The following is a 12,550-nucleotide window of genomic DNA, read 5'->3' on the forward strand; positions in this document are numbered from 1 at the left end:
CTCTCACATCCAGAAGAACTTCCTACCTGATAGTGGTCATTGGACTGAGGCCTTTGCAAAATCTGATCAAAAATCAGGGACACTAATTCAAGTAATTTCAGATGATGGCATCATCTGTCATTTATTGAAGTCCAAGACAATGTTACCTGTTAGAGGTTCAAATTTTACCTCTGAGCTTCTCCACCAGTTGTAGAAGATATTGAAGATTCAGAGGCTCTTCACAACCCCATTCTGCCCAAAAACTAATTGAATGGTGGAACACATTAATGAAACACTGAAGGAAATTCTATAAAAAATAGATGGAGAAAAAACATCTGAATGGAATTTTGTTTTAAGAACTAGTTATCTTACTTATAACAGTACACTGCCCACAAGTGTTAAGGAGAAGTTATAATAATATAACTTTATATCAGATATAATCTCATCTAGCCTATACACATATTCTCTGTAAACCATGATACAGGATTTGATAACATTGATATGAGCCTGAAAATTATATCTAATAAAAGTAAAAGTAAAGTGCAGCCATTATCAATCCACTGCAAGATGGAAGCCTCCTCAAAAATTCATGCTGAGGGAAATGGACCATAATCTGCCACGTTGGTCCAGTGGGGTTGGCAGATCGACCATATTCAGCAGTCAGGGGCTTGAACCCCGGTCTACTCAAAGAGCTTGTGCTACTGCACTCCTGCTCTGACCACTCGGCTACGGGAACACTATATCTAATAAGTTTAATAAGTTTGCACTTATTAATAACATCATCTGGGAATAGCATAATTCAATGGAAATGTTCGGTGAAACACAAGTAGTTGCTCTTGACATCTCAAGGGCTTTTGATCGTGTTTGGCATAAAGGTCTTCTAAACAAGCTTCCATCTTATGGTTTGCCAACTGTTTTTAGTAATTGGTTATCCAGTTTTCTCTCTGATCGCTCACTGAGGGTGATGGTAGATGGCTCCCTGTCTTCTAACTTCTCCACTAATGCCGGTGTCCCCCAAGGTTCAGTTCTTTCCCCCACTCTTTTCCTTTTATATATCAATGACCTCCTTCCATTGACTGGAAATCCTATCCATAGTTTTGCCGATGATAGCACATTGCATTCAACTTTCCATTTTGAGAAACCTTGTCCTGCTCAATCAGCTTCAACTTCTCGAAAATCTGCTACCAATTCCTTAAATGCTGATCTTCAGGTTATTCTCCAGTGGGGCAAAGACAACTTAGTTGATTTCAACCCTTCTAAAACTCAGTCTTGTCTTATATCTCGCAAAAAGGATTCTTCTGCTCCTATGCTTATCTTTAGTGACACTCCGATTTCTAGGCAAAATGATATATCTCTTTTGGGGATTACCCTGACTTCTAATCTCTCTTGGCACAAGCACATTACAAATATTGCTTCCTCTGAATCTAAAAAACTTGGTTTTCTCTTTCGCGCTCGGCGTTACTTTTCTTCCAAACAGCTGCTCACTCTGTATAAATCGCAAATCCGCCCTGCCATGGAATATTGTTCCCACATCTGGGGTGGCGCACCCAAAACCTCTCTCAGGCTTCTTGATCCCATTCAGAAGAGGGCAGTTAGGTTAATTAATGATTCATCTCTAACAGAGTCTCTCCACTCGCTTTCTCATAGACATACTGTTTCTGCTGCATGCCTCTTCTACAGATACTTCCATGGGCACTGTTCTTCTGAACTGGCTTCTATAATTCCCCGCTCTCTCTTTCAAAACAGTCTGAACACGTGCCGCCACCAGCCAACATCCATTTACTGTATTTATAAATGATATTGATGATGGTATATCAAGCTTAATGTCCAAGTTTGCAGATGATACAAAGGTTGGCAGGGTTGTCAAGGACACTACTGACACTATGCTGCTGCAACAGGATCTGGAAAGGATGAGCAGATCGGCTGAGAGGTGGCAAATGAAGTTTAACATTGACAAATGTAAAGTACTACACATGGGAAAAAGCAACCCCAGAGCAAAGTATCAACTCTGTGGTACTACACTGACAGTGGTAGAGAATGAAAGGGACTTGGGGGTGATTGTGCAGGCAGATATGAAGTTCTCTGAGCAGTGCAGACGGGCTGCAAGAGTAGCTCATGGAGTATTGTCAATGATATACAGGAATTTTTCCAGCAGGGATAAGGAGGTGATTATTCCATTGTATAAGGCAATGGTCAGGCCACACCTAGAGTACTGTATACAGGTCTGGAGGCCTCATTTCAAGAAGGATGTAGAGCTGCTGGAACGAGTACAGAGAAGGGCAACAAGATTAGTGAATGGAACAAAGGGGTGCTCTTACGAAGAAAGGCTTAAGTTTTGCAAATTACAGTGTCTGGAGACTAGGCACCAGCGAGGTGATCTGATAGAGGTGTATAAAGCCTTGAATGGTTTGAGCATGCTCAATGCTGATGGGATTCTTCCTCTAGCTCAGAAAAATCACCTGAGAGGGCATAAATTCAAATTGAGGAAAGACAGATGTAGGATAGACGTGCGGAAATTTGCCTTTAGCCAGTGGGTGGTTGGTTGGTGGAACAGACTGCCATCCCTTGTGGTGGAGGTTGATAGCCTAAATTAGTTTAAGGCTCAGCTGGACAGGTATTTTGAACGAACAGAGGGGTGAAGTGGAAGTGGGTTTTTTTTTTTTTTTTTTTTTGGCTGATGCTGCATAAGCTTGCTTTCTTGCATCAAATGCCTCTACTAATGCTAATGCTAATGGGAACTGTTCTTCTGAACTGGCTTCTATAATTCCCGCTCTCTCTTTCAAAACAGTCCGAACACGTGCCGCCACCAGCCAACATCCATTTACTGTCCAACTTCAAACCCACAGAACCAACTTTTCATCTTCCTCATTTATTCATTCAACTGCCGTTTTCTGGAACAACCTTCCTTCATACGTATTTCCTGAAAATTACAATCTACAGAAGTTCAAGTCCAGTGTCAACAAATATATTCTTTCGTCTTCTTAACCTCCAACCCAAGCACGGTACTAAGTACTATAGGTTCTAATACCTCTCGTGTTTGGGGTTCACATAAAAAAAAATAAATAAATAAAAAGGCTTGAGAAAAGAACATAGCTTATATTAACAAAACCAAGTGATTTAAACCAATTAGAATAGGAGATTTGGTACTGTTAAGTTTCTAAAGGTTCTAAAGAAAAATTTGAGTGTATACAAAAAACACTAATTTGTGTATAGAGTAATCACAGAGTCAGGTGTTTCTGTCTATAATATGTATGCAGTTCCAAAAGTTACTCAAAGACTATGCTTAGAAACTATTACTGGAAAACTAGATGCCACGGTAATCTGGCAGCAATAAACTGTCAAGATGTCAGTTGATGAACAACTGACAAGATGTTCTTATTTTTATATTCCACTCTGAAAACAGATAGCCATAATTCAAATGGTAGTACAACCAATTCAGAACCCTTACACTTACAAAACAACCAAAAGAAACTGCGAAAATAATGCAAATTAATAGAACCTATTTATAATCCTTGCATTTACAGGAAAAACAAAAGCAACTTTGCAAAAGGAGAGCTTATGAGGTTATCCAAGGTGAGAACGTTTATATATTCAATAGGTATCTTGAAACAGGATGAACAATGCTCAAATGATACTTATCATCCATATCAAACTGCCATTAAAACCTACCCATAGTACCCAAAAGGGGATAAAAATGTACTCTGATGAGGATAGATTTACATAGGTCTGCTGTCTGAAAGCAAGACTGAAATAACCTCCATTATTCACTACACTGAAAGAATTAGAAAGCAGATATTGTCAGTCTACTTCAAACAAAACTCTACACCAACCAGTCCACTAAGCAACAGGCATCAGAGAACCATTTTAAAGCTGTACCTTTGACATACAGGGTGTTTCAGTTAAACGTTTCAGAACTTCTAAGAGGGGTAGGGTACATCCTGACAACTCGAAATCATATAGCAATGTGGGGTCGGAAATGCTTTCCTGAAGCGGTGTTGTACACAGAAGCACCATAAAGAAAAGAGACCATAAGTGAGAAATCGTTTTAATAATACATGAAAAGAAGCAAAAGGTACATGGATTAAAGTGTGTTCGAAGTTTCTTCCACGGGCTACAATGCACGCCTCACATCTCCGACGCATGGACATCCGAACATTCTGGAGTACTCCAGGCGAATTTCGAATTTCTTCGGCAGCTACTGCGATTCTTGCAACCAGCTCCTCAGCATTGTCAACAGGGGTGTCATAAACTAGCGATTTCATATGACCCCCAGAAATAAAAATCAAGACATGATAGGTCGGGTGACCGAGCAGGCCAACGCACGGGACCACCACGTCCGATCCACTGTTGACCAAATGTGACATCCAGGTAGTTACGAACATCTCCGCTATAATGGGCAGGGGCTCCATCGTGTTGGAACCACATTGTCTGTTGCGTCGATGCAGAAATCTGTTCATCTCTCAAAAGTTGTGGCAATACTTGCTGCAGAAAGATCAAGTAGATAGGTCCGGTTAGACGACACGGTAACAGGTAAGGTCCGATGAGGTGATCTCCCATAATACCGGCCCATACATTGACCGAAAATCGAATCTGTGCTGCACGACGTCGTATTGCATGCGGGTTCTCGACCGCCCAGATATGGTCGTTATGCGTGTTGAAAATTCCTTCCCTTGTGAAGGATGCCTCATCGGAAAACAACACTTCAGCAGGAAAAAGGGGATTTGTAGCACATTTTCCAAGGTACCACTGTGCGAAAGCAATACGAGGTGCATAATCCTCCGGTTGCTGTGTCTGGACACGCTGCACGTGAAATGGATGCATGTCTTGTTCTCGGAGAATCCTCCAGACGCTGCAATGGGAAACCCCGACTGCATTTGCTAGACTTCGTGTACTCGTTCTTGGATTCCCCTGTATATGCTGCAGCACATTCTGTTCGACGGCTGGAGTCCGTGCTGTTCTTACCCTGTCCCTGTCAGCTCTTTCAAATAAACCTCTCTCAGCTAACCTCTGGTACAGTCTTGCAAAGAAATTATGACTGGGAATACGCCTCGTCGGATATCGTTCCGCGTACAAACGCTGTGCGGCTGGCCCACTACAATTTGCAGCCCCGTACGCCAAATGCATATCGGCTAACTCTGCGTTCGTGTAATCATCCATCCTACTAACTTGGCGTTCTTGTGCGAAATTAAGATTCCCTGCACTAAAGCTCGGAATTTTCGATTCTGCCCATTGGTATATGATTTCGAGTTGTCAGGATGTACCCTACCCCTCTTAGAAGTTCTGAAACGTTTAACTGAAACACCCTGTATAAAGAATATTAGACCTTGCCACTGTTTCCATCATAATCTCAAATAATGACACTTACTACGTGATGGGAAAGACAAGTCAGACGTTATACCTTCACTCTAGAAAGCAAATTTGGTTTTCATCCTTAAATCTATATCAAGCAGTGATGAGTCATATACCACCTAGAATTACCTAGTATCAGAGAGACTCAGCCGTTGCTTTGTGCAATGTGGATGAAACACCACATCCTTTGCTTATTGGTTCACAATTGCGTGATTAATTCCAGCATACTAATAATAATATTTTTAGATCTTGCAGTTAGAAAATATACCAAGGGTTACTCAAGTCCCTCAGAGCAAAATTGTAAGCAGAATTTGTTTGTTACAGCATGACCAGACTTTACCTAAATTCGACATACTTGACTCCCAAGTTTGACCAGAATATAGTAATAGTAATAGAGGCATGTGTTGCAAGAAAGCAAGCTTATGAGCTTATATAGCATCAGACAAAAAAATAATAAAATAAAATAATAAACATTCACACAACCATTCTCTCTAAAAGTTTGTCCAGTTCCACCTTGAATTTATTTAAGTTATCAACTTCCACACCAACACCAACAGATGGAAGTTTATTCCAGCAATTAACCATCCATTGGCTAAAGGCAAATTTTCGCATCTATTCTACAACTGTCTTCCCTCAATTTGAATTTATGCCCCTTAGGTTCGCAATCTGAGCAAGTGGAAGAATCCTATCAGAATTCAGCGTGATCAACCCATTCAGGGCCTTATACACCTCAATCTGATCATCTTGCAGGTGCCTAGTCTCCAGTCGCTGCAATTTGCAAAATTTAAGCCCCCCCCCCCTCTCTCTCTCTCTCTCTCGGTAAGAGGATCCCTTCATTCCCCTCACCAATCTTGCTGCCCTTCTCTGTACACACTCAAGCAAATCTATATCCTTCCTAAAATTAGGCCTCCAAACCTGTACACAATACTCAAGCGTGGCCTGACCATTGCCTTATACAAAGGGATAATCACCTCCTTTTCCCTGCTAGCAAAATTACTGTATATCATTGACAAAACCCCATGACTTGCTCTTGCAGCCTGTCTGCATTGCTCAGAAAACTTCATATCTGACTGCACAATTACTCCCAGGTGCTTTTCATTTTCTGCCACCTTAAATGTAACACCACACAATTGGTACATTCCTCTGGGGTTACTTCTACCCATATGCAGTATTATGCATTTGTCAAGGTTAAACTTCATTTGCTACTTCTCAGCCCATCTGCCCAAATTTTCTAGATCCTGTTGCAGTAGCACACTGCCAATACTGTCATTAACAACCCTGCCAACCTTTGTATTATCTGCAAACTTCAACACTAAGCCTGTTATAACTTCATCAATATCATTGATAAATATACAAAACAACAGTGAGCCCAACACTGAACCCTGTGGGACTCCACTAATAACATTAGTCCAGGAAGAGCAACATCCATTGATTACCACCCTCTGTCTTCTCCCACTCAACCACTCTTTTATCCATTGTAGCAACTTATCCTTAATACCATACTGCTCCAATTTGTACAGTAGTCTTCTATGTGCAACAGTGTCAAAAGCTTTTCTGAAATCCAAGTATATGATATCAAATTTATTTTTTGCATCCAGTTCCTTTGTAACCACATCATAGTATCCAGTCAAATTTGTCAGACAATTTTGATTGGATATTAGCAATTAATATTAAGTTCATCATCGTATTAGAATTCCAAGCTGCACCTCCATCAATGGAAGAAAGTCAACATTCCCTAGGGACTAAATTATGGTTCCACACTGTGACAGATAATCTGAAAAATCATATTCACCTACATAATGCAATCATATTTTAGGATTAATATGATACTGCGGATTCCAGGTTTACCACGAGTGTTGCAGTAGATATGGGAGGATATCAATCCATTTAAGGAATAGTACACAACCTATAAATATTTCTGAATTTTAATAATCTTATTTTTAAAAATTCCTTAATTCCTCGAGCCAACAGAATACTGATTAAAATGTCAGAATCTGACAAAGACACTTCAAAAGTACATTTTACACAAAAATTATTAAAAAAATTCAAATTTTCATAAATATAAACTAGCGATAACTTTAATATAAGTAAAGAGAAAAAAGAACAACCTACGGGTGATTTGTGTTTCCACAATTAGTAAAAACAAGTGATAATAACAGTCTCAGACATCTATTTCTCAACATAATATTCTGGGCATTAACCATCTCTGTTAAGTCCAAGCAGCTATCTGAAATGAAGATGAAAAAAGAGATACATTAGTTGAATTTAAATTAGTCAACTAAATGCCAAATATTAACAATTATTTTACCATTTTATAAGTTATATGCCAATCATTTAGTAACCTCTTCAGTATTCAGCATTCATGAGAACCAGAAATTTCAAAATTCACATTATGAAAAATTATTATACTCAAAAAGAATTATTTAATTATAGGCAACTCCACCACATTGACCACGAATTTCTTAATGTGACTTAGAGAGAGAGAGAGAGAGAGAGAGAGAGAGAGAGAGAGAGAGAGAGAGAGAGAGAGAGTAATTAAAATTTAAATGAACTACATAATTCGGCAAGAGAAATCTCCTACTTTCTATAGGTTCACGGTTATGCAAATTAATAATAATAATAGTATATATATATATATATATACTATCATTGCAATATATTAAATAAAGTTAAATTATAATAAAATGAAGAAATAATTAAGCATTCATTAGAGGCAGCGACATGCAATTCCTCCATATGAAGCTGAAATACATCCATTATTTTAAATTAAATAAAACATAAGCCAGTAGTATGGCAAAAACTGTAGAGCGAAAATTAACATAAAAATAACCCAAATAAACAATCGAACGAAAAGAAAGAATAGATATAAATAGTAGCCCAGAAACCCTAATATAATTTCGATCTTTAAATCCAATTAACAAAAACTATACAAATTTTAGAATAATGCCAATTAGTTATTAATTTAGCGGTACCCCCCCGAGAGGTACCAGTTCCGAAAGACGTGAAATATCACCCAAAGAGGGTTAAAGGAACTACCAAACGATAACAAAATCGAAATAAACTAAAATAAAATAAAATAGACTGACCATCATGCCCCATATCGACAGAGGACCACGAGGCCAATAATGGTCATGGAATCGCTGCATTTCAATCGTCATACAAAACATCGCAAAGGCGGAAATATCGAAGAACCAAACCACCCTTCCATTCTCCGATAGATCAACCAATGCAGAGGATTTGCATGGCGGTGGTCCTTATGCAGCGAAAATAAACTATAGAACAGACTATTCACATTATGAAAAATTATTATACTCAAAAAGAATTATTTAATTATAGGCAACTCCACCACATTGACCACGAATTTCTTAATGTGACTGAGAGAGAGATTTTGTTATCGTTTGGTAGTTCCTTTAACCCTCTTTGGGTGATATTTCACGTCTTTCGGAACTGGTACCTCTCGGGGGGGTACCGCTAAATTAATAACTAATTGGCATTATTCTAAAATTTGTATAGTTTTTGTTAATTGGATTTAAAGATCGAAATTATATTAGGGTTTCTGGGCTACTATTTATATCTATTCTTTCTTTTCGTTCGATTGTTTATTTGGGTTATTTTTATGTTAATTTTCGCTCTACAGTTTTTGCCATACTACTGGCTTATGTTTTATTTAATTTAAAATAATGGATATATATATATATATATATATATAAATTATCTGCACTGTTTGTGCCAGTTAGGGGTCAGCGACATGGATGGAATACTTGTTATTCCTCCTTGCTGATATGCCCAACCGAATTTTACAAGCCAGCTGGCCAGGACTGATGCTCTTGGGTTTTTTTTTTTTTTTTTTTTGTGTTTCGTTCACCCAATGTCAATGCAACTGTTTATCATATTCAGCAGTCATGGGCTTGAACCCCAGTGCACTCAAAAAATGTGTGCCACTGCACTCGCACTCCTGACTAAGTCGTAGCCTAATATATATATTTATTTATAATAATAATAATTCACTGACATCAGGATGCAATTTGGCCTAGACAAATGCAAGACTCATCGATAGCATCAAGGACCAGTGAGGAGATTGAAGCCATTACAGAGAGAGAGAGAGAGAGAGAGAGAGAGAGAGAGAGAGAGAGAGAGAGAGAGAGAGAGAGAGAGGGAGAGACAAATATCTGGGGTTGAATGCCCACCAGTTAGAACTCAAGGAGTTTAAGGCCAGCCTGAGCGGGAAAAACCATCAGAGACTGAGAAGCTTGCTAAAATCAAAGCTGAATGGAGTGGGAGGGGAGAAAATGGTCACAGCCCTAAACACTCATGCAGCCCTAGTACTAACATGCTCCTTTGGGATTATAGATCAGACCAACATTGAACTTGAGGAAGTTATGAGATCAAACAAAATAGTGATGACCAAGAGGTGCCAACACAACCTGAAGTCAGCCACCAAGAGACTGACCGTAGCATGTAAAGAAGGCAGAAGAACGGATAGCCTGACCTAAATGAACAAGAAAAGAAAGAAGACAATTAAGAACCTGCAAGATTACTTCCAGGAAAACACAGCACCAATCTCACAGGCCATAAGAAAGATAAATTTGAGGTATGAAAGATAAATTTGAGGTATATTGATGAATTTGAGGTATTGCTCAAAACATCAAAGGCAGATATTGTTGGGATATCAGAGACATGGTGTCACACAGATATAAGGGATGCAGAACTGGAATTTGGGGAGTACAACGTCTACAGAAAGGATAGACAGGAGAGGAAGGGGGGAGGGGTTATGCTATTAGTTAAGAAACACATAAAAACCAAGGAAGTGAAGCCAGTCGACATCGCTGGACAGTGCAGTGTTGAGTCAGTTTGGTGTGACATAAGCATTGGGAGATCAAAATTGAGAGTAGGAGTGTGCTATAGGCCTAATGACTCTGATGAGTATAATAAGGAACTGTACAGGGAAATAGTGGGCCAGTAAATCAGAGAGTCTTACAATGGGAGATTTTAATTTCCCAGATATTGACTGGAATTTGGGGGCTGGTTACTCACACACTAGCAGGGCTTTTGTGGATTTATTGGATGATTGTTTTCTACATCAGCATGTTCAGGAGGCAACTAGAGGGAGTAATACTCTTGATTTGATTATCAGCAGTGATTCTTCATGCAATAAGAATCTGCAGATAAATGAACCACTAGGTGGCAGTGATCACAGTGTGCTGAAGTGGGATTTACTCAAAGAGGTAACTACCATTAGGGGTAAAGGGAAGAGTTATTGCTTCCGTAAAGGCGACTACGATGGACTGAGACAGTATTTAAATTCTATACAGTGGGACCAACTGATGATGTTACCAACAGCAAATTCAAAATGGGAAGCATTCAAAGAACTTATCTTGGAAGCTACTAGGCTTTACATACCAACTAAGAAATATTGTTCAAGGTTTAGGCCAAAATGGATGTCAAATGAACTAATGAGGCATATGGCAGAGAAGAAAAATGCATGGGATACTTACAAGTTAACACATGACACAGAAGCCTATGATAGATACAAGTTCATATGCAACCAAGTTACAAAGGAGGTTAGGCAGGCGAAGGCAGATTACGAGAAATCTTTGGCAAGGGATGCAAAGAAAAACAGCAAAGAGTTCTTTACTTATGTAAACTCTAGAAGGAAGGGGATGAATCAGATTGGTCCACTTGATATTGATGGGTCAACTGTTGATGATCCTGCTCAGGTAGCTAACAAACTAAATGAATATTTTGCATCGACATTCACACATGAGGAGTTATTCAGCAAGGGGAATGCCAGAGGTGTATTCAACTCTAGCAGTAAGCTACAGAATCTTGAAATAACTGGGAGTAAAGTGGAGGAGAAACTGTTGAAGATAAACACAAGAAAGGCACCAGGGATGGATGGGATCTATCCAGTTATATTAAAGGAGGCAGCAAAGGAAGTAAGCAAACCCTTAGCCATAATTATGAGAGCTTCCTTGGACCCAGGGGAGGTACCCATAGACTGAAAATGTGCAAATGTGACCCCAATTCACAAAGGAGGATCAAAGGCTGACACAAGTAATTATAGACCTGTGAGCTTAACTTCTGTTCCAGGAAAATTAATGGAGGCACTGGTTAAAGAAGCACTGCAGGATCATTTAGACAAGACTTCAGTTATAGCTCAGACACAGCATGGTTTTGTTAAGGGGAAGTCTTGCCTGACCAACTTGATTGGATACTATGATGCAGTCACAAAAGAACTGGATGCAGGGAATAACTTTGATATTATATACTTGGATCTTAGAAAGGCTTTTGATACTGTTGCACATGGAAGACTGCTATACAAATTGGAGCAGTGTGACATTGGAGGCAAATTGCTGCTATGGATAAAGGGGTGGTTGAGGGGGAGAAGACAGAGAGTGGTAATCAATGGACACTGCTCATCGTGGACTAATGTTATTAGTGGAGTCCCTCAGGGCTCAGTGTTGGGTCCATTATTGTTTTCTGTATTTATAAATGATATTGATGATGGTATATCAAGCTTAATGTCCAAGTTTGCAGATGATACAAAGGTTGGCAGGGTTGTCAAGGACACTACTGACACTATGCTGCTGCAACAGGATCTGGAAAGGTTGAGCAGATGGGCTGAGAGGTGGCAAATGAAGTTTAATATTGACAAATGTAAAGTACTACACATGGGAAACAGCAACCCCAGAGCAACGTATCAACTCTGTGGTACTACACTGACAGTGGTAGAGAATGAAAGGGACTTGGGGGTGGTTGTGCAGGCAGATATGAAGTTCTCTGAGCAGTGCAGACGGGCTGCAAGAGTAGCTCATGGAGTATTGTCAATGATATACAGGAATTTTTCCAGCAGGGATAAGGAGGTGATTATTCCATTGTATAAGGCAATGGTCAGGCCACACCTAGAGTACTGTATACAGGTCTGGAGGCCTCATTTCAAGAAGGATGTAGAGCTGCTGGAACGAGTACAGAGAAGGGCAACAAGATTAGTGAATGGAACAAAGGGGTGCTCTTACGAAGAAAGGCTTAAGTTTTGCAAATTACAGTGTCTGGAGACTAGGCACCAGCGAGGTGATCTGATAGAGGTGTATAAAGCCTTGAATGGTTTAAGCATGCACAATGCTGATTGGATTCTTCCTCTAGCTCAGAAAAATCACCTGAGAGGGCATAAATTCAAATTGAGGAAAGACAGATGTAGGATAGATGTGCGGAAATTTGCCTT

General features: G+C 39.5%; 1 protein-coding gene across 3 annotated transcripts in view; it reads right to left on the reverse strand.

The window, feature by feature from the left end:
* Positions 1–12,550, reverse strand: part of bchs (WD repeat and FYVE domain containing 3 bchs) — a 1,877,108-nt gene that overhangs the window by 1,107,749 nt on the left and 756,809 nt on the right. For all 3 annotated transcript variants that reach the window (XM_090389621.1, XM_090389619.1, XM_090389620.1), the window contains exon 32: positions 7,441–7,555. In XM_090389621.1, coding sequence (XP_090245747.1) covers positions 7,441–7,555 — 115 coding nt within the window. The remainder of the gene's footprint in view (positions 1–7,440; positions 7,556–12,550) is intronic.

Source organism: Mastigoproctus giganteus, chromosome 2 (assembly GCF_048544385.1).
Source record: "Mastigoproctus giganteus isolate SK-2022 chromosome 2, ASM4854438v1, whole genome shotgun sequence".
In the NCBI taxonomy this organism is placed as follows: Eukaryota; Metazoa; Arthropoda; class Arachnida; order Uropygi; family Thelyphonidae; genus Mastigoproctus; species Mastigoproctus giganteus.